This window comes from Micropterus salmoides, unplaced genomic scaffold (genome assembly GCF_014851395.1).
Source record: "Micropterus salmoides isolate LMB-PRFRI ecotype aquatic unplaced genomic scaffold, ASM1485139v1 Ms_hic_scaffold_9, whole genome shotgun sequence".
Taxonomy (NCBI): Eukaryota; Metazoa; Chordata; class Actinopteri; order Centrarchiformes; family Centrarchidae; genus Micropterus; species Micropterus salmoides.
In genome coordinates this window covers 2,867,649-2,891,213 of record NW_024044681.1, presented here as the reverse complement: position 1 = coordinate 2,891,213, position 23,565 = coordinate 2,867,649, and the positions used below count along the sequence as shown (strand labels likewise).

General features: G+C 41.3%; 1 protein-coding gene across 1 annotated transcript in view; it reads right to left on the bottom strand.

Annotated features, from left to right (window-relative positions):
- LOC119895439 (NACHT, LRR and PYD domains-containing protein 12-like) overlaps positions 1-20,027 on the bottom strand; it is a 61,466-nt gene extending 41,439 nt beyond the window's left edge. The window contains exons 1-7 of the mRNA XM_038708574.1: positions 18,156-20,027; positions 17,985-18,061; positions 17,388-17,893; positions 16,033-16,223; positions 13,917-15,816; positions 7,735-7,908; positions 5,518-5,691 (exon numbers count right to left, since the gene is read on the bottom strand). Of these exons, the coding sequence (XP_038564502.1) occupies positions 5,518-5,691; positions 7,735-7,908; positions 13,917-15,816; positions 16,033-16,223; positions 17,388-17,839 (2,891 nt within the window). The 5' untranslated portion in view covers positions 17,840-17,893; positions 17,985-18,061; positions 18,156-20,027. The remainder of the gene's footprint in view (positions 1-5,517; positions 5,692-7,734; positions 7,909-13,916; positions 15,817-16,032; positions 16,224-17,387; positions 17,894-17,984; positions 18,062-18,155) is intronic.
- Positions 20,028-23,565: the final 3,538 nt, after the last annotated feature.

Genomic DNA, 23,565 nt, shown 5'->3' with positions numbered 1-23,565 from the left:
ATCTCTCTCTCTTCCACTGGTTTCTTTCTTCTGGCTTTTATTGATGTAGGAATGTTTTCTTTAACCATTTCCTTTCATGGTCAGAGAGGCTGCTGTCAGTCATTTGAAACGTTTCTATGTGCAGTAAAGTCACAGCAAATATCGTGGTGCATTTAAACAGCAAAACTAAAGTTGACCCCCCCCCACCCAAAAGAGGCAAGACCAACAGTTCAGGGGGGTCTTTCTTACCTGCATTTGTAAATATTACAATATATTTCCTGTACTCATTCCTTATATTCAAGAATCTTGAAATACGATTTCAGACACCCCTAAAATGGACCGTACCATTTCCTAACATTGACATTAGTTGAACGTCTTGTACCAGTGGTCTCTGTCACACAGACCACTGGTCACTACCACTAGGGGCGTTAAAGATACTGGTCGCTGCCACACAGACCACTGGTCACTACCACTAGGGGCGTTAAAGATACTGGTCGCTGCCACAGTCTCTGAGGGAAGGCACCTTTCTGTTCCTTGTCACACAAACTGTGGCTATAAACATTAAAAAAGGTCAGTTTCAAGTTTTTATGCAGTCTGTGGTTCCAAAGTAGGCCTTAGATCATTTAAATTATCTCAACTGGCAGATGATACAATTTTTTTTGTGTTTTAAAAACATGTAGTTTTTTGGACCAATATTGAGTTCCAGTGAATCACTTTTGATGCCGTTGATGCAGCAGACACATTAAAAATTAAATATATTGGGGATTGGGGATTTATCGGCAGAACAAACTGATTTCATAATATGCAAATGAGGTACTAAGCGTTATCACGCAAATCCATTTTCCAGCACATTGATAAGAGTCAGATGGATTTTTGTTGTTTTATTGTGATAATAAACCAAATGTTCAGACATTTACAGAACGCTTTATCAAAATATAGTTTTACATGGATTTATTCAAAATAAACCACTTATTCTTATAGATATTTGCCATATTTGGACCAGCTAACACTGTGCTCTAGAAAACAAGCTTGAATAAATATGATTCAATATGGAGAGTTTTAAAAAGATTGGTTGAATGTTGAAGGTCGATGTTAACAAAGATAAAATTAGGGGATCTGCAGTTGACGGACTTGGTATAAAATAGACAAATAATAATGTTTATATATATTATTCATTGATATATTTATCAGCAATTTTTAGAGTTTTCAAAATGTGTCAGAAATATAACGTGGAAATAACTGCAATTCTCCATCAATCTACAAGGTGGAGCTGCAACAGAAAGCAAAGCAGAAAAGTCGATAAATACTGTAAGTGTTAATCTGCAGTTCTGTTGTCAAACAGAACTAATCTGCAGAGGCTCTTTGGGTTCAGAACATCTGAACGAATTAAAAACAGACAGAATCAGGTCCAGGTGGAGGTCCAGGTGGAGGAGGTGTCTGAGTGTGCAGCAGAAGGAGTGGAGGAGTCTCAGTGTGTCTGCAGAGACTGTGTAGAAGGACAGAGCAGCAGCAGAGCAGTCCAGATCCACTGATGATACTCTGTCACATCCAGAGGAACACACAGGGATGATGGTGGACTTGACTTTGTGTCTGACAGTGGAGCTGATCTCAGAGCAGTTCAGACTGCAGCACTGTTGGGATTCCTCTGTCAGTCACTGCTGGATGAAGCTCTCCTCTCCACTCTACCTCCCAGTAACATGGCCCAGTCAGAGCCTCTCCACACACAAGCTGATGCTGCTGCTTCAACCTCTCTGGATCATCAGGACACAGCTGATCCTCTCTCAACACCTCCACCTTTCTCATCACTCACACTCTGACAGAGATCACCAGCTGATGAGAGAAGAAGACAGACAGCAGAAGTCATAAATCAGAGTTTACAGAGACTCCCTTCATCAGCTGTCAGTCAGTGATGCAGCACATCCAGTATAAAGACCAGCAGGGACTTCAGTCCTGTTCAGACCAGAAGTGGAGCGGCTGTGTAGCGCAGCCAGCTTCCTTTCAGCTCTCACATTTAAGAGTAGGCTTAAGACTTTCCTCTTTGATCAAGCTTATAGTTAGGGCTGACTCAAGTGAGTCCTGAACCAGACCTTAGTGATGCTGCTATAGGCCTAGACTGCTGGGAGACTTCCCATGATGCACTGAGCTCCTCTCTCCATCTGGATGCATTCTTATCCCATTACTTTGGGCATCAGGTCTGTTTACTCTGCAGGTTTCACTCAAGTACACAGTGGAAATAAAGTGCTGAGAGTCCCTGAACGCATCATGACTGCAGACACAGAGATATTCACTGCTCACTGTAATGATGGATTTACTGCTGTTAGGGCTCAAAGCTGTTAAAAACAAGCGGCTCAGTCACATTTGAAGATTTCAGCTACTTTTGAGATATTACAGGACAAATCTGGAGTCTGTTCTAAAAACATTTGGATCAAACTAAAGACACATGGACAGATATATATATATGATGTTAAAGGTCCTTCATTTTCATACAAACACTGAACAGCTAAACATCAGCTGTGCTTACTGGACTTACTGGACAGCAGAGGTTCTGCTCTGTAGAAAGACCACATGGTTACTAAATGTAATGATGGTTCTCTGAAATAAGAGCCAGTGATTAGCAGGCTTCAGTCAGATCTCAGAACTGTATCAAAAATGAACTGATCAATAGTTTAGTGTTGAAATGAGAGAACAAACACTTTGAGATCAGATTTGATGGTACAGTTTGATGAATGAGGACCACTGTCTCTATACATCTTGTGATGCTGCTTATTTCCTGGAGACATGAACACAACAACAAGAGTCGTCTTCACATCAACTCAAACACATGATCACTGCCTGTTCTCTCTCTCTCTCTGTCTTTCTGTCCAATCCTGAAGCCTGTCACCATTCTCCTCTCACAGCTTCACTGAGGAAAGCAGCCGCTGAGAAGGTTGGAGGTTACAGGAAATACTGGATCTCTGCTTTGATACTAAACCAGCATGGACTGACTCCAACCCTCTACTGACCTCAGAGTCTCCAGTCTGCATTGCGGGCTCTCCTTCAGATCAGACAGCAGCTTCACTCCTGAATCCTGCAGCTCGTTGTTACTCAGGTCCAGCTCTCTCAGATGGGAAGGATTGGACTTAAGAGCTGAGGCCAGAGAAGCACAGATGATCTCTGACAAACTGCAGAACCTCAATCTGAATAAAGAATAAATGATGCCAATAAAAATATATTTCTAATCCAATAAGATGTGTTCAGGTTTTAAATGTGGAGCTCAACATTACTCTGTCCTAATCAATGAGCTTTTCTCTAAAATGAGTAGAGGGTCTTTGTCATTGTGTTATTGTTGATCATCACAATGTCAACCTTCTACAGACATCATCCAAATGTCAGCACAACATTCAATTCAATTTCAATTCGATTTTATTTATATAGCACCAAATCACAACAACAGTCATCTCACAGTGCATTCATACAACTATTCATGTTAACACAGATCAATAACATGCTGCTGATCTCAGACCTGTGTGTGTGTGTGTGTGTGTGTGTGTGTGTCTCAGTCAGAGACGCTCACGAGTCCAAGTCAAGTCTCTCGTGGTTATAATGAATGTTGTATCACCTGCTGCGTTCAGTCCAGACTGCTTATAAAACTGCATAGTTTAAGGGATTCTGTTACTGTAACCTGTTTTTTTACTTATAGAGCACAACTATGTAATGTGCAATGCAATGACAGCTTATTAACTACTGTAAGTCAAAACATTCCCCAGACTCTCAAACCACTGTAACGTTACTAAATAAAACCGTAACGTTACATGATCAACAATAAACTTGTAACCTGTTTTTCACTCACAGAGCACAGCCATGTAGACTAATGCATCTACAACTAATGACAGCTTATTAACTACTGTAAGTCAACACATTCCCCAGACTCTCAAGCCCAGTATCACGTTATCTGCATAAAACTGTAACTCTGCATGATCAACAATAAATCTTAATCTGTTTGCAGTCAACATTAATAATTAACATGATGGCAGCCAGCGGAACGTAAATGATTACGTTAATCAACTACCACAAGTTTGGCAAGCAAACAAAAGCTCATTCATCTTTTCATAACGAACGACAGTCGGAACTAACCTCCGGTAGGTCGTAGATTAAGCAAGAAGTAAGCTAACGTTAGCTGGCCGTTGCTGAGCTAAACATGTTCACTAGCCTCAGGTTACTAACCTATTTTGCGTTCAGCACTTCTTTGTTTGGGCCTTGTTGTATGCAGTTTCAAAGCCAAGGCAATGTTGGTAACAATGGCAAAGACAGCGGAATATAAATGGGATCGATCGAAAGCTGTATCACAGGTTAATCTGGGAGCTCTGCCACAGCTAACAGTGTCTCCACTTTGCGGTCCATCTGAACACCTCAGCCTGTTTCCCTTATGTAAGTAAGAATAGATGTAAACCGACCGAAGCATAAATCAGACAGACAACATGAACATTTGGACGGTTTATTGAAATTTTGCAGTGTTTTGAACAGCGACACAGTCACCTCCATGATCATGCTCGAAGTCCTCGCTTTAAACTAATTTGCAGGTGGGAGAGGTCCCTGTGAATCATCGTGTAGCTAACGATGTAGCCTACAAACTAGATTCAGAAGTATATATCTACATGACGATACATTAAACTGTCACACCGCTGCAGTCAGGACCGCAATCCTAGGACCGGAACTGCATTTCCAGGACCCTTGGTTACTTTGATCCTGCCAGCTAGCTAGCTGGCTGGCTAGTTAGCCAGCTAGCTAGCTGGCTAAGTGACTCTTTACAGCCCCCCGAATCCAATTACCCTTACCACAACCATCACTGGGTGTGTGCCTAAACCTAAGTTATAGATTATATGCATGTCAATACAAGTTAACCCTACAGCTGCGCACAGCAGACAGGGTTAACCTCCTTCGTGTTGCTGTGCATTACCACCACTACTCCACCAGATGGAGTTGTTGCAAAAGAAATACGGTCTTAGAACTGCAGTCCCAGGATTGCGGGGGTCCTGAAACTGCAGCCTCCGGTACAGCAGCTATATAATATTGGTCAAGTTTGAAGTCTTTTGAGGACAAGTCTCAAGTCGAGTCTGAAGTTACTGTGTATGCGACTTAAGTTGGACTTGAGTCCGAGTCTCAAACTCGAGTCCCAATCTCTGATATCAGTGATCAGAAATTCTTTGTGAAAACACATTGAAACTAACAGAAAGCAAAGAAATGTTACTACTTCAACAAGTAAACTTGATCAGTTTCAAACAAATATTAGTTCAGAGGATCTTCTATATACAGATGTGACCATTTACCAAAAATTAGAAACATTCATTTACTTTAATGACTAACAGCAGATATTTTCTATAGTTTCTTTGAGAAACACAAGTCTTTGTCACTGCAGACTAAATATAGTACAAGAAATATGAAAATATGATCAAAAGAACATTTACAACTTTATGGATGGAAGTTATGAACAGAAATTAGGTTAAATTGTTAACTAAACATATCAGGTCTACAATAGTAACAGAGAGTCAGTGAACTTACCTCAGAGTCTCCAGTCTGCAGTGTGGACTCTCCAGAAAACCACACAGCAGCTTCACTCCTGAATCCTGCAGCTTGTTGTCACTCAGGTCCAGCTCTCTCAGATGGGAGGGGTTGGACTTCAGAGCTGAGGCCAGAGAAGCACAGCTGATCTCTGACAACCTGCAGCCCCTCAATCTGAATAAAGAATAAATGATGTGACTTTAGAAGACAATGTTCCTGCTTGAAATCATTCAGTGTTTAATAATCTGTTCAGAGCTGTAGAAGGTTTAGAATGTAGAAGTTTAGAAAATGGAAACTCCAAACACCTGAACCCAACAGGATGCAGGTTCAAACAGTAAAATACAAAAAAGGTAAAAAGAGCTCTCATTAATATTAATGACAACATGCTGCTACTTCAATAAAGACGTAGTAACTTCACCTCTTAAACTCTGCAGCTCCACCAGTGGCTCCATCTATACAAACTCATGCTGTGCAGCCAAACACAAAGAAAAACCCACAGAAACTGATTTAAGATTCCACTCAAGATCAAAGAGTTTCCAAAGATACCAAATTTGTCAGGATGAACTTTGGGGAAATGTGAACAAAAGAAATCTACAATATTTCTTTTAGGAATAGTGGAGTTATCAAATCAAAGCTTCTTCACTTTAAACTATTCAGTCAGTATAAGCATCATATAGCTTCATCACAATGTTGGAAAAAGCAAATACTGAATATATTTGTTATTGTCTGATAGTTGAAATAGAGATTATTTATTTCTTCATTGAATTCATGTCGTTTTATTATCATTTCTTTAAAAACATGATGTGGAATGGAAGCTGAAAATCAAGAGTTTAAGGGTCCATGCATGAATTATAATTCATCTGCAGTTGTTCACATTGTGTGATGAAAACAGCCAGTATAGGTATTTCCTAATTTCATTGTCCTACTTGCTACTAACTACCTCCTACTAATATAAATTTATATTGAACAGTCGGAGTTCATTTTTCTAGAGCCGATGCTGCCAAAAAAATGTTAGCACTATGCTGTGTTATTGTCGCATTGAATGAAGATGTGCAATGCAATTTAGTGCACAAAAGCATCGGCTTGTTCCATTATCCATCTTGTACAATGGAAATTGAACAAGAAACTGAAACCGGGTATAGAGACAGCTCGCCTTCAAAATAATGTCATTGTTGTGTCATGTCATTTTAAGGACAGCTAAACTTAATAAATAAACAAATATTCTTGCCTAAATATTAAACATAAATCATGTCTGACCTCAGAGTCTCCAGTCTGCAGTGTGGACTCTCCAGAAAACCACACAGCAGCTTCGCTCCTGAATCCTGCAGCTTGTAGTTGTTACTCAGGTCCAGCTCTCTCAGATGGGAGGGGTTGGACTTCAGAGCTGAGGCCAGAAAAGCACTGCTGATTTCTGACAATCCGCAGCCCCTCAATCTGAATAAAGAATAAATGATGGAGATAAAAATCCATTTCTAATCTAATCACGTGTTCCAGTTTTAAATGTGGAGCTCAACATTACTATGTCCTAATCAATGAGCTTTTCCCTAAAATGAGTAGAGGGACTTTGTCATTGTGTTATTGTGGATCATCATAATGTCAGCCTTCTACAGACATCATCCAAATGTCAGCGCAACATTCATACACCTATTCATGTCGACACAGATCAATAACATGTTGCTGATCTCAAGTCAGTCTGGAATAATGAACAAATCAGACATGTTAGTACTTTTGTTACTTTCATTCTCTTCTGTTTCTTCTAATTCATAAAAATCATGTCTCACTTTATGAAAAATACTAAGACAGATGTTTTCTATAGAATTCCAATATGGCAGATATGAAATAAAAAGACTTTATGAAATGAATAAGACTTTTAGTAAATCCAAAACCTTGCAGAGCTCTTTACCACCTGTCCCAGCACTTCTGATGCTCATTTCAAAGCACAGATTTAGACTCTCCTCATCACCACTGTCATCTCCATCAAAACACAGCTGACTGACTGAGCTTCATCCTCAGTCGTCTTTAGAACTGCATCAACATGAATCCACTTTGAGTTCAGACTAAATTCCATTAAAAATACCCACAAACTTTTAAAAAGAGCTGTTGTGGTTTGTGCTCAGACAAACCCAGAAAACAAGAGAACTGAAGGAAATTTAAAACTTCTTTTATGGATTTTAATTTGGTAGATACACTGGACAAGAGCAGAACACATGAACTGACCTCAGAGTCTCCAGTCTACAGTTTGGACTCTCCAGTCCAGCAGACAGCAGCTTCACTCCTGAATCCTCCAGATAGTTTTTACTCAGGTCCAGCTCTCTCAGATGGGAGGGGTTGGACTTCAGAGCTGAGGCCATGACTTCACAGTGAGTCTCTGAGAGTCCACAGTCGAAAAGTCTGTGATGACAGAGAATATAAAATATAAAAAAACAATAAAATCTGACACTTTATTCTAAAAATAGACAAAGCACATTAACATGAGCGGCTGCAGCTAAGCTGCTCAGCTGCTCAGCCATTGATCACAAGGTTTGTGGTTTGAAACTTGAGCTCCTGTCAACATGTCTAAGTGTCCTTGGGCAACATAATGAACCACATTATTACTGCTTTGGACAAAAGTGTCAAATGACTGTAATGTGAACATGTCATATTGTGATTAACAGGGTGCTGTGTTGTGTTTGTTAAACTTTATTTTAACGTGATGTTAAAATGAATTTACCTCAGTCATATGCTTGTGTGTGTTTTGTGCATCTTTGACGCATCTTATGTCACTCCATCTGCTTTTCATCTGCCATTAAATTAATTTAATGACTCCTGTTGCATTGATAGTATAATTAGTACTAAAGACTGTATTATTACCATTTTATTGGTAATAGTTTTTCCTCAAGTGGAGTTCAGCTGTTTAACATTTCTTCTCTGAGCTCGGTGATGATAAAATCCCTCCACTGAACTGAACCTGCTGAGCTCTCCTTCACTGGCAGAATGAACCTGGAGGCCGTCCCAGCAGCTGACTGTGTAATGAGCTGCTGTCTGAGGAAACCAGCTGCTAAATACACAAAGACTGTGGCTGCACATTCAATGAAAGCCACAGTGGAAATGTGTGTGTTACAGGTACCTCCCTGCAGCACCCAGAAACTGTTGGATTTGTCCTGAAATACAGGAAAGAATGATGAGACAGGGAGACGTGGCCTGTCGCGGCTGAAATCTCCTCATTTAGGAGGAAAACCAGCGGAGCATGCGCTCTTGATTACAGTCCCTGGGTAAACCACAGTCTCACAGCGCCACCTACTGTCCACAAACTGCTGCAGCAGATTTAACATTTTGGTTTCCAAACCATATTACTCATATAAACCGCAAATAAAGTCCTTTTCAAATGAGGAAACATACAGATATAATCTCAAATTATGAAACACCATCAAATCAAGTAAGTAAACCTTTCACAAAGTGATTCACAGTAAAAAAAAAAAAAAAGAATAAAACAAATAACAACAACAACATAGAAAATACAAAAGGATGTGTCTTAAGGTGTTTTCTACAAGTTTCCACAGAATCCAAGGCTCTCAAAGCTAAAGGGAGAGTTCCAGAGAGTTGTTTTAAAACATGTTCTGGGAACAGTTAAAAGGTCTTTTCCTGAAGACCTCAGAGAGCGACCAGAAATGTGTGTGTGCAATAGATCTTGGATGTAAGAGGGAGCTTGACCACGCAAGTCTATATAAGTAATGGTTAAAATTTTAAAATGCACTTTAAAACCAATCGGAATCCAATGAAGAGCCTTGAGCACAGGAGTAATGTGCAATGTACTGTTGGTCTGCATTCTGTACAACTTGCAGTTGGTCCATGGAGGATTTGTTTAAACAAGTGTACAGTACATTACAATAATCCAGACGAGAAGAAATAAAAGCATGAACAAGCATCTCCATCTCTTCTTTAGAAACCACTAATCTTAGCAATGTTCCTGAGATGGAAAAACATAAAACATTACAGTCAGAGGATGATAGAGCCCCAATCGCCTGCCTAGTCTTAGAGGTAATGTCTGGGGCAAAATCACCTCAGTATTGTCTGGATTTAGTTGCAAAAAGTTGTCTGCCAACCATTTGTTAATGGAGGCTAAGCAATTGTGCAACAAGGACAGCTTGTCTAGCCTATCAGGGCTAAAAGATACAGTGGATATAAAAAGTCTACACACCCCTGTTAAAATGCCAGGTTCTTGTGATGTAAAATAATGACACAAAGATAAATCATGTCAGAACTTTTTCTACATTTAATGTGACCTATAACATGAACAATTCAATTGAAAAACAAACTGAAATCCTCGAGGGGGAAAATGAAAAATAAAAACCTTACAATAACCTGGTTGCATAAGTGTGCACACCCTCTTATATCTGGGGATGTGGCTGTGTTCAGAATGAATCAATCAAATTCAAACTCATATTAACTAGAAGACTGGGGGTGCTGTTTCACTCATTGAATTTGAATAAAGTCCACTATAGAGCAGAGTAAGTCTTAGAAAATATAATGTCAAATGCTGTTCTCATTTTCATTTTCACATAGTTAGGAAATGGCATTTTGATTTTACATTTGCCCTTAAAGGTTCAGTGTGTGAGATTTAGTGGCATCTAGTGGTGAAATTTAGTGGCATCTAGTGGTGAGATTTAGTGGCATCTAGTGGTGAGGGTTGTGAATTGCAACACACTGTCCAGTCTACCACTGCCGCCTAACCTTTCAAAGAGGGTAGGACAGCTACAGTGTCTGACACAGCACAAAAGGAGACAGCAGAGAGTGGCCAGTCAAAAATTAGGTTTCTTTAGGTATTTATTAAGAAATTATATTTACTTAATTATTCAGTAAAACCATATATTATTGCGACTTTGCCACTGACAGACAACATGAAAAATGTAAGCCAATAGTGTGAAACACTGTCACTGTTTCTGCACCACAGTTAAAAATAAACCACATATTAAATAAAGTTTATACAAACATTGACAAGGGAAACACAGTAATTCTCTCTGTGATTATGGACCCTCGCTAAAACTGCCCACCAACAATAATATCTGGCCCACTACCAGATTATGGTGCTTTAACAGCGGCAACAGTTACTCACATAATCACTTCCTCTTTAGTGGTTTTGCCTACAAAAAAAGGCGCGAGAAAGCTTGCTTATTGCAATCTTCTGTTTGAAGTTGAACTGAGCTTTTATTCTGAAAAATTCTGAACGACATTAAGAGTCTGTATTCTGCTTGACACACCTCTGAAAGAGCCTCAGAAAACGTGATTCCCCTAAATGTCCTCTGACTGGAGATACTAGGGAAATGCAAAAAAGTCTGTAGTTTGATGGATGCGGATCAAACACCGAAACAAAAACAGTGCAGCACATGCTGTGATCTCAGAAACATTCACTGCAGATTTCCCAAGGTGAGATTGAACTATCAATCCTTGGGTTGAGAGCCCTGCAGATTACCAACTGAGCTAACCAAAGTAGACACCTGGTTGAAGTAATATTATGGCTTATATTCTCATCCACAATCTAATAGTTGAAGATATTGCTCCAATTCAAAACTTATTTGCAGACCCCTGCAGTATATTATTACTACAACTTCTTCTTCTAACGTATGTATTCAGCATAGTGATGAGTGTCTGCACTGCCTGAATTCTACCAGAAGTAAAACCAGAAGAACTTAGTGACGAAACCATAGACTGTATATAAAAACGCGGAACGTGCTCTGTAGCACTGTTTGTCCATTTTCAGCTACTGTAGAAACATGACGATGCAACGTGGCGACATCCACGGAAGGGGATGCCTGCGGTTATGTAGATATAAATGTCTCATTCTAAGGTAATACAAACATAATGGTTTATTATATAAGGTCTTTATACACCACTGAAAACATAATTATAGATCTTAAATAGCATTTATGTTGATAGATCCTCAGAAATATTACACACTGAACCTTTAAAAGACCATGAGCACATGGACCTGTAAATACAATACACCGGGGGCGCTGTATCACTCATTGCATTTGAATAAAGTCCACTATAGTGCAGGTTAAGTCTTTGAAAATGAAATGTCAAATGCTGTTTCCATTTTCATTTTAATGGTCCAAAAAAGCTCACACAAGTATGTGAAAATGAAAATAATTGCATTTTCATTTTTACCTAAAAAACACATACGTATATGTTCCTATGGACACAGAAACTCCCCGTCTGAAAGATAGGAGGAAAACCAGTCCAGAGCTGATCCAGTAATGCCCACAGTTGTTTTCAGTCTATCAATCAAGAGTGCAGTGACCAACAGTATCAAATGCTGCACTGAGATCTACAGAACATTTACCCCCATCAGCAGCCATCAAAATATCAATTGAGACCCTAAGGAGGGCAGTCTAAGTTGAATGGTTTTTATGAAAACCAGACTGAAACTTATCAAAGATATTATGAGAATCCAAAACATTATTTAGCTGGTTCGCAACAACCATTTCTAGAATTTTAGAAAGAAAAGGCAATTTAGAAATAGGCCTATAGTTTCTAAATGAAGCTTCATCAAGAAAGTTCTTTTTCAATGTAAGCTGAACAACAGCATGCTTAAAACAGCTGGGGACCTGGCCCAGCTAAAGAGATAAGTTTAAAGTTGAAACCAAACATGGGCCAAGTAGATGTATGGCTTTTAAATGCAAAGATGTGGGTGAAATATAATAAATATGCCCACTAACTTAATGATGTCATTCAGAGTAATGGGGCAGAAGGAGTCCAGTATTGAAAGTCTGTGATGTTTAACTATATGGGGGTTTGCTGATGGAACAATGCCTGCCCTGACAGCTCTAACCTTGTCCATAAAATGAGACAAAAAGTGGTTGCAGTCAGCATTTGAAAATACAGGGACAATACATGCAGCAGGAGAAACAATGTTGTTAATAGTCTCAAACAGAGCTGTAGGATTTTCTTTTTTACAGGCGGATATCAGATTAGTAAAATAAGAGGCTCTAGCATCCTTGATCATTTTGTTTAAGTCTATTAAGAGTGCTTTAAGATGCAGGCAGTGGACTTGTAGCTGAGTCGGCTTCCATAAATGCTCAGTTCACGCCTCAAGCTGTGAATAGCGTCACTCATCCAGAGGGATGTATTAACTGAGGGAATTTCTCTAGTGTTAAGAGGCGCCACTTTGTCCAACAGCAGGGTGCAGTGATCATTAAACGCCTATGCACAAGGGTCCACTTCATTCGAAATAAGAACCGAGCTTGAGTCAAATGCGGCTGAAAATTTCACAAAGCTGGTTAATCAAACGTGAGCAGGACACTCGTTTAGCAGGCAGAGGATCCTCATCACAAACAAGATCAAATAAGATGCATTTGTGATCACTAACAAATACATCTCCGATGTAGACATTATTAATGGTTATAACATGAGAAAGAACAAGACCGAGCATATGTCCCTTGTTGTGCGTAAATAATTCCAGTCACAAAAATGTGCTAGTGGGCATCACATGTGCTGCTGTTTTCTCTGCATATCTAGCTTTAATGTTGCTTCTGTGAAATGGTGCAGAAAGGAAACACATTGTCTGACAATTTGTCTTGGTAAACATTTCTCACATTATGCTTTAAAAACGCTCTATCAGTGAACATTACTAAAGTATCTTTGGAATTTACCAGTTTACAGACCAGTCCATTCAAATCCTACCAGAGAGAGAGCTTCCTTACTGTTTCTAAATCAATTTCTAATGCAGCAAAACACATGAAGAGACATTCATTGTTGGAACTAAACAATGTGAAATGACACCTTTTATTTAATGAGGATGGGGAGGGGGATGATCTGTTCTCTCTTCAAGAGGGAGGATGGCCTCCCCTCACATCCTCTCAAATCAAACAATAATTAGAGAAAATGGACAGAACAGTCCTTCCTATAAAATAGCTCCCAAACTGCAGAGAAAAACTAGAAGAGCAATAACTGCATGAAAGCTTCAAGTGCCGTTAGCTCCAGCAGATCACAGATACGACATGTCTGTGTAGAAGAAGAACAAGAAACAGACACAGTATAGAAACAGAGTGCAGACACTGGATCAGTGGAAAAATAAAAAGACTGCTGGGATAAAATGATGACTGTCAAAACATTTTCAGCACAAACTCTTAATCCTCAAGTTTTCCTGCTGGATTTGTATCAAGCCTCCATCACCCAAAGAAAGACAGAAGATTATAGAAGATACTTGTGTCACTAACTTGATGGATAGAAACACAGAAATGATGTTTGTAGACATTTGGAGTTTAACACATGTAGAATTATTTCAATAAGCAGCTTTAATACTAGTTTAGGAAACTTTTATAGTGTGGAGGTTTTATATTGAGCGAGTGTGTAAAGTGTGTATCTTTACTGTAATACTGATGCTTCAGCTTTACAGTGTTGATAATCACATCTGGACTTACTGAGCCTTTCTGCAGTTCCTCACAGCTGGAATCAGTCTCTGTCGTCCCTCATCTGATGTGTTGTACTTCTTCAAGTCCAACTCATCCAGAACCTCCTCTGACATCTGCAGCATGTAGGCCAGAGCTGAGCAGTGGAACTCAGAGAGTTCCTTCTCTGATCTGTTCTCTGACTTCAGGAACTCTTGGATCTCCTGATGTACTGAGTGGTCGTTCATCTCCGTCAGACAGTGGAAGATGTTGATGCTTCTGTCAGGAGAGATCATGTACATGTTCATCTCCTTCAGGTTGTTGATGGCTCTCTGGAGGATTTTTGGACTGTTGTCTGTCCGACCCAGCAGGTCTCCTAAGAGTCTCTGGTTGGACTCCAGAGAGAGGCCATGAAGGAAGCGAACAAACAGGTCCAGGTGGCCATTTTTACTTAGGAGAGATTTCTCCATGGAACGCCTCAGGAAGACATCCAGGGATGAATCATTGTCATTATCCCGTCTGTCGTCGCCGTCGTCTTCATCATCGTGTTCATCTTTGTCTTCATCTTCATCTTCGTCTTCATCAATGAATGAATCACTGTCCCAGTCTTTCCTCAGGAAGTCCTCCAGTCCCTTTTTGTTCCTGCTGGTGTAACAGTGGAACATGTAGACTGCAGCCAGAAACTCCTGAACGCTCAGATGAACAAAGCAGTAGACTGTTTTCTGGAAGATCACACTCTCTCTTTTGAAGATCTCTGTACAAACTCCTGAGTACACCGAGGCCTCTGTGACATCAAGACCACACTGCTCCAGGTCTTCTTGGTAGAACATGATGTTTCCTTTCTCCAGCTGTTCAAACGCCAGCCTCCCCAGCTTCAGAAGAACCTCCCTGTCAGCCTCCGTCAGCTCCTGTGGACTCGTCTCATGTCCCTCATCGTACTTCTGCTTCTTCTTCTTTATCTGAACCAGCAGGAAGTGTGAGTACAGGTCAGTCAGGGTCTTGGGCAGCTCTCCTCTCTGCTCTGTAGTCAACATGTGCTCCAGAACTGTAGCAGTGATCCAGCAGAAGACTGGGATCTGACACATGATGTGGAGGCTCCTGGAGGTCTTGATGTGTGAGATGATTCTGCTGGACAGCTCTTCATCACTGACTCTCCTCCTGAAGTACTCCTCCTTCTGGGCGTCAGTGAAGCCTCGTACTTCTGTTACCCTGCCAACACACGAAGGAGGGATCTGATTGGCCGCCGCAGGTCTGGAAGTTATCCAGACGAGCGCCGAGGGAAGCAGATTCCCCTCGATGAGGTTTGTCAGCAGCAGGTTGACTGATGACTTCTCTGTGACATCAGACACAACCTCACTGTTGTTGAAATCCAATGAAAGTCTGCTTTCATCCAGGCCGTCAAAGATGAACAACAGTTTCCAGACGGCGAGCTTCTCTGCTGGGACCTTCTGTAATGTTGGATGGAAAACATGGAGCAGCGTGAGGAGACTGTGCCGCTCATCTTTGATCAAGTTCAGCTCCCTGAACGAGAGCAGAACCAGCAGACCGACATCTTGGTTTTCCGAGCCCTCTGCCCAGTCCAGAGTGAACTTCTGCACCGAGAAGGTTTTTCCAACGCCAGCGACGCCGTTGGTCAGAACCACTCTGATGGCTCTCTGTTGGCCAGGTAAGGCTTTAAAGATGTCCTGGCACCTGATTGGAGTGTCATGGAGGGTCTTCTTCTTGGAAGCTGTCTCAAGCTGCCTCACCTCATGCTGGGTATTAACCTCTTCACTCTGTCCCTCTGTGATGTAGAGCTCAGTGTAGATCCTGTTGAGGAGGGTTCCACTTCCTGTTTCATCACTTCCTTCAGTCACACGTTCACATCTCCTCCTCAGACTGATCTTATGTTCATCTAAAACCTCCTGCAGACTGCCATCCACTGTCACAGAAGAAAGAATCATTAGTAGGAATTATTCATTAGCACCAATATAAAAACAACCAATTATATTGAAAATGTTTCTGATTGGCTGAGACAGCAACATTTTAAATGCTGCGAGGCAAAGAAAGCCAAGAATCCTGTTTTCAGACATGAGGACATCAGCAGACAGATGGACAGTCTTACTTTGTACAGATCTGCTCTGACTGGCTGTCTGCAGTCCAGCTCTGGTTCTGGATCTTTCTCCACACTGGGGACAGGAGGAGTGTCCTGATGAAGCAGACTGGTCCCAGTATGAGGTGATGCACCGTCTGCAGAACCAGTGTCCACAGCTGGTAGAGACTGGATCCTTCAGGACGTCCTGACACAAAGCACAGCAGGACGGCTGCTCCTCCACAGAAACATGACTCCTCTTCCTCTCTCTGTGAAGACATGTTGTCATGGTTTTGGCTTTGAGGGTTATTATTTCCTGTTTTATTATGTTAAATGCTTCCTCTTGTGTCTTTGTGTTTCCTGTTTTACTTTGGTATTTTCCTCTCATCTGGTTTTGGGTCACTTGGCTTCCCCCTTGTTTGATTGTCTGCTCCTCCCTGATTAAGTTCACCTGTGTCTCATTATCTTGTGCTCACTAGTATATTTAGTCTTGCCTGTTCCTCAGTGTATTTTGTCTGCAGTTCAAGCCCTGTCCCTCGTGTTAGTTTCCTCCTGGACTATATATTTCCTTGTGCTGTTGAACTGCCTGTTTTTGGACTTTTGATTCTTGCAAGCTCCCTACTGGATCCGTTTGCTCCTTGGACTTCTTTCCTGCTTTTTTTTTTTTTATCTCTGCCGGCCAATTCACCAGCCTGTCAGTTTCTTGCCCCAGTTGACATTATTAAATCTCTGAACAGTACATACTCTGCCTCTGTTGTCTGTATTTGGGCCAGATCTCCTGTGTTCCTGCTCCCTTATTATACATTTCTTTAGAACTAAAATGATTTGTTGCTTGTTGTTGTAAATATCCAGATCTGGCTGACACTGTGTAGAAGCTCAGATGGCCACAGAGAACAGGAAAAGTGTTGTTACTTTTCTGCTTGAATTCAGCTTTCAGTCAGTAATGAAGATGATTGTTCTTTATTTCAGCTCTCCTGATTTCAGAAACACTAATTAACAGCTTTTCCTGTCTTTTCCACTTACTAATGATTCAAAGCAAAGTGTTCATCAAGGTGAGCAAAGCTGAACTACAAATGCTTTTTCACCACATGTTGCACAATTATGATCTGAAGTGATTCAAGATGCATCTGGTGGATCAGAACAGCTGATCTGAGGAAGAGCCAAACAGCTCAGTGTTTAGAGGACAAATAGGAGAAAATGACCCATCTGAAGCAGATTCTTTCAGATTCTGAATCCTTCTAAATCTTTACAGTGACGTCAACGTGAGGGCAAAAATATAGGAACATTTTCTTGAAGTGTAAATTCTGAAATGGAGGTTCAGGTGTTCCATCTTAGTTTGAAACAGTATCTGCACTAACAGTTCTTTTAGCACAACATTTTGTCTTCATCGTCATCTTCCCTCAGCTCAGTTTACAGTAAAAACAGTCTCTTACTTTGTGTCTGAGGGTCCAGGTTCAGGACTGAAGTATGGAGGTTCATCTTTGGACAAGTCACTCTTCATAGACAGACAGCTGGATCCTGTGTCTGAGGGTCCAGGTTCAGGACTGAAGTATGGAGGTTCATCTTTGGACAAGTCACTCTTCATAGACAGACAGCTGGATCCTGTGTCTGAGGGTCCAGGTTCAGGACTGAAGTATGGAGGTTCATCTTTGGACAAGTCACTCTTCATAGACAGACAGCTGGATCCTGTGTCTGAGGGTCCAGGTTCAGGACTGAAGTATGGAGGTTCATCTTTGGACAAGTCACTCTTCATAGACAGACAGCTGGATCCTGTGTCTGAGGGTCCAGGTTCAGGACTGAGGTATGGAGGTTCATCTTTGGACAAGTCACTCTTCATAGACAGACAGCTGGATCCTGCAGACTCTGCTCTGTCCTCCTCTTCCATCTTCTGGACTTCAGTTCAGGTGTTCTTGTTGTTACAGCTCAGCTGGTGTGTTGTCTGTGTGTGACAGGTAGGAAATACAGCCAGTAAATCTGAAACATGTTGTCCAGCTTTATATTGTACAGCTACAGTAACACAGTTCACTCACATTTTACATGTACTGGATGGTGCAGCTAACAGTGTCTCCACTCTGTGTTCCAACACCTCAGCCTGTCTCCCTATAGGCTGTATGTAAGTACAAACACATTAAACACCATGAGGACACAAAGCAGACAACATGCACATCTGGACCATTTACTGACATCTGCAGTGTTTTTACCATCGATACAGTCGATCACTCCCATAGTCCTCACTTTGGACTAATCAGCAGTTTGGAGAGATCCCTGTGAATCAGTTTGGTACATTTGGATATAAAGTCCCCGATTCAATATCTACACTGATAAGTTGTCATGTCTACAAAATCACCCCACACATCAGCGGTATCCTGCTGGTGATACAACACTACTTCATAGAAATGTAGATTTGGGGAATTTAATATTCAATAACTTTACTGTTAGAAGCTTTAGTGTCTCCAAAATCACCTCAATGAACAATGGTCTAGTAGTATCATCAACATAAGACCCTTGTTGATTGAGGTGTCTGGAGACAGTACAGCAGGGCTATTTAATTAAAGTTCAAAGAGGTCCAGTTAGAGAAAATTTCACAAAGCAAAAGGTCCAGAACATCAACTTGTGTTATCATTCAGTAGCCTACCATAACGTATAGCCTGGTTGTACCAACATAAGTGTTGGAGCTATATTCTTATTTTTGTTTATTTTGGGTTTGAGTTAATTTATAGCCCAATTTATTTGTTAAAGTTAATTTGGTTTATTTTGTAGTTATGCTTTACTTGCATTGTCGTTTGTTGGTCACATGGTGTTATGTTCATTTGCATAAGTAGGTCAAGGTGAGAGGTGCCGCAGGCACGAGGGCATATGGTTTTTTACCAGCGTGAGAGAGGCAGCAGAAATGTCTGTAAGCTTGCTTATGTGTGTGAATAAACCTCCTCAAACTCAGTCTTGTTATGGACATTATCTTGCTTTGGTACCTCTGAACCTGCGTAAAGCCTAACCATGACGTAGCCTCAAGTGGCCATTTGAGAAGTTTGTTATTATTTGTTTTTGTTTAAGTTTATGGACAAATAGCCACTACATTAAGTAAAAAACCTGCCCTGGATATATTGTGGGTTTGCGTGGATACTGGACTTGTCGTTTGCTGATTGCCGTTTCGAAAGTGGATTATTCACCTGGATGTGGGAGACAAAGGAAAGGGCCTAGGAGTGACGGAGCCAGGGGGCTGGATGCAGTGCAAACATCGAATAATACGACCCATCCGACAGTGTAAAATTTCCCTGGACACCGTACTGGATAACGGTGAAGCTACTGGAGCGCTGGAGCTGCACTACGGAGTGGAGGGTATTATTTGCTGCGATTTGAATTCGCAAAGGCCCAAAGCCTTCACAGGTGATGCGCACAGCCGCGCGCAACAACAGCTACTGCGTTCATTCAATTCCGTGCACAAAGGCAACCACCGCAACAAATGAAGTTCCACAAGGTATGTGCTTTACACACTCTTTGCAAGCAACTGTGTGTGTACATGACCAACATCAACAAAGGGTAAAATGTCTGACGTTGCATCTAAAGCCACAAGCGACACGGCGCTTCCTACAAGAAGACGCGCAAGTTTTACTGCTAAAGGAATGATGTTTTTTATGCAAACGTGTCAGGAAAAGAGATCGGTGCAATGCAGACGAGCCAAATCGTACATGAATCAGATGGATAAGTTGATGCATTCTGCAGACAATATTGATGCAGTCAAGTCTCTTTTGGATCAAATAATAATATGTGTTGATGAGGCAAAACAACATCATTTGTCATTTGTGTCACTGGACATACCTCAGGACGAGAAGGAGAAACAAGATAAATATTTTGAACAAAAGGAAAAGTGTTTTTCAAGCTTTATTGATGACGTCAAAGGTTGGTTATCAAACACAGGCCATTCATATGAACTTCCAATTAAACCACCTGATAATCCAACTGATATTGGGCCTGAGGACAGTGTATCCAATAAAGGTTCTGAAACGCGTTCAAAGGCTGGTTCTAAACTGTCAAAGACTTCATCCAGTGCATCTGCAAAAATATTAGTGCAAGCAGAAAGAGCAGCGTTACAGGAACGCATGGCTGCTCTAAAACAAAGGCATATTTTGGAGGATCAGGAGGAACAAATACGACTTGAACAAGAGGACTTACGGAAGAAACGGGAACATTTAAGGAGAGAAAAGGAACAACTTGCTCTGGAGGCAGAATTAAAGGTGACAAATGCGAAATTGGAGGTTCTGGAAGTAAGCTCAAAGTGTGGCTCTAAAGTGTCAAGATGTGCATCTCAAACATCAGATGGCATGAATTCTTACTTGAAAAGGTCAGAAACTCAAAGGACATATGAACTAAATCCGAATGCTGAACGCTATGTGCCCGCCAATAAAAGCTCTGAACCTACCTCCAGTCGCTTGTTAAATTCTGTCCCTGTTGGTGTTCAACCCAAACATGTTGTAAAACAACTACCCATACCTAATGTCATTCCTGTGTTTCAAAGGCAAGATACACAATCACCGGGTTTGCAAGATGTTTGTGACGATAATCCATCCATCAATTCTCCGGACATTTTGAACATCATGCAGCGTCAAAATGAAATAACCGCGCTGTTGGTCCAACAAAACACAGCCTCTGCTCTGCCTATGAGAAATATACCTGTATTTGATGGAGATCCCCGGTATTTCAAATCTTTTCTCAGAGCCTTTGAAAATTGCATTGAGGATAAAACTCAAAATTTCAGTGGATTGTCTGTACTTCCTAGAACAGTACACTAGAGGGCAACCAAGAGACATTGTGAGAAGTTGTCAGCATATGCCCTCTGAACCAGGTTATCAAAGAGCAAAAACGCTTTTGATTGAACATTTTGGCAGTGAACATAAAATCTCTTCGGCTTACATGGACAAAATCAACAACTGGCCCTCAATAAAACCTGAGGATGTTAATGCTTTGCAGTCATTTGCTTTGTTCCTTCGAGGTTGCTCCAATATAGTACATCATATAAAGTATATGAAGGAGTTGGACATGCCAGCTAACCTCAGGACGATCTTAATGAAACTCCCATACAAGCTGAGGGAAAAGTGGAGAAATGTGGCATGTGACATACTGGAACAAACTGGAAGCAGAGCAGTGTTTGTTGATTTTGTGAATTTCATTGAAAAACAAGTCAAAATTGTTTCAGATCCTCTGTTTGGAAATATTAATGATGTTTCTCCAGCAAGCTATACAAAGCTATCCATGCAAGTTAAGCAGAAGAGGAAAAGTGGTACATTTGCCACCAGCATTAATGCACCAAAGGATGGACATAAAGAAATGGAAAACATGACAGCTCACAGTAACCAGCTCAAATGTATATTCTGCTATCTTACCAATCACACTCTGGAAAAATGCTTTCAGTTTAGAAGAAAGACACAACAGGACAAGATTCAGTTTCTAAAGGAGAAGGGCGTTTGTTTTGGGTGCTTGAAACATGGATACACAAGCAAAGACTGCAGGAGTCGTTTGGATTGTGAAGTGTGTCACAGGAAGCACCCATCTGTCCTGCATGTGGAGAAGGAGGATACTACAAGGATAACCTCCAAAGAAACTGTGAGCACTGTATCCGGGAAGCAGCAGACGTGTGGTCATATTGGGGCTGGTGAAGAGGATACTGCTGTTTTTTCCATTGTGGCTGTGCAGGTGAAAAGTCAGAAAAGTAATAAAGTTGTGCATACTTATGCTTTCCTGGATCCTGGGAGCTCTGGTACCTTCTGTACTACAAGTATGGCTGAAAGGCTGGGAGTATCAGGAAAAAACTGTAATGTAGTGTTAAGGACAATGGGGCAAACTAAAACCATCAACACTACTATAGTAACCGGTCTGGAGGTGTCTGGATTTGACACCGATGACTTTATTGAGCTGCCATCTGTTCTGACACAAACAAAAATGCCTGTCTCTAAAGTCAATGTGCCATGTCAGGATGATGTTGCCAAATGGGCGTATTTGAGCAGCATTAGGCTACATGAAGTAGATGCAGATGTAGACTTGCTCATTGGAACCGACTCTCCTAAAGTTTTGGAGCCATGGGAACTGATAAACAGTCAATGTGGTGGACCGTATGCAGTGAGGACCAGAGTTGGCTGGGTCATAAATGGGCCTCTTCGTGCTGGAGACTCTGAAGGTACTGGTGTCAAATCAGGATGCATTGTTGTAACTGCTAATCGCATATCTGTGGAACACTTGGAAAGTATGTTGATGCAACAGTATAATCATGACTTTACTGAAAGAACAAGTGATGAACAACTTGAGATGTCAAGAGAAGACATTAAATTCATGAAAATTGTGGAGAGTACGACAGTGCTTAACAATGAACATTATCACATTGACTTACCTTTCAGAGTTGATGATCCTGTTTTGCCAAATAATCGCTGCATTGCACTACAAAGACTCCAAGGCCTGAAGAGGAGATTTAATAGAGACATTTCATTCAAGGCTCAATACGTTGATTTCCTTAACAACATGTTGGAGCAAGGATATGCAGAAAAGGTTCCCACAAATGAGCCCACTCTGGAACAAGGAAAGGTGTGGTACATTCCCCACCATGGTGTACGTCATCCAACCAAAGGAAAGTTGCGTGTTGTGTTTGATTGCGGCTGTACTTACAAAGGTATATCATTGAACAGTCAGCTCCTGCAGGGCCCAGACTTCACTAACACGCTAATTGGTGTCCTCCTTCGGTTTAGAGAAGAGCCCATCGCTGTTATGGCTGATATCAACGCCATGTTCCATCAGGTCCGGGTTCCATATAAGCACGTTAACTTCTTGCGCTTTCTATGGTGGCCCAATGGAGACGCTACAGCGGAGCCAGAGGAATACAGGATGTGCGTGCATTTGTTTGGAGCTGTATCCTCTCCAAGCTGCTCAAACTATGCACTGAGGAGAACTGCTGAGGATAATGCACTGCAATATTCACCGATGTCCTTCGTACAGTTAAGACAAATTTCTACGTGGATGATTGTCTGAAGTCCACTGTGACAGAGGAAGATGCAGTGAAGCTCATACATGGATTAACATCTCTCTGTAAAAAAGGCGGCTTTCATCTCCAAAAGTGGGTCACAAATAACTCAAATGTGTTTGCACTTATTCCTAGCGATATCAGAGCAGTGGGTTTGGAGAACATGGATTTGGACAGGGACCAACTCCCTGTGGAAAGAGCTCTGGGGATGCAATGGTGTGTTCAAGGAGATACGTTCAGCTTCAGGACTGCAGTGCAGGAACGTCCACACACTAGGAGGGGCATCCTTTCTGTGGTGAGCTCTCTTTACGACCCGCTGGGTTTTCTGTCTCCTTTCATAATCCCTGCCAAGTTACTGTTACAGGAGTTGTGCAGAATGAAATTCAAATGGGATGAGCCAGTTCCCCGTGATGTCTCCGAACACTGGTCTGAGTGGCTCTCTGAACTTCAGCACATGAGTGGATTTAAAGTGGAACGGTGCATTAAACCCAAAAACTTTGGAACACAAGTGAAAGCAGAACTGCATCATTTTTCAGATGCTAGTCAAACAGGATATGGCACTGTTTCATACTTGAGATTGGAGAGCACTGACAACGTGCATGTTTCAT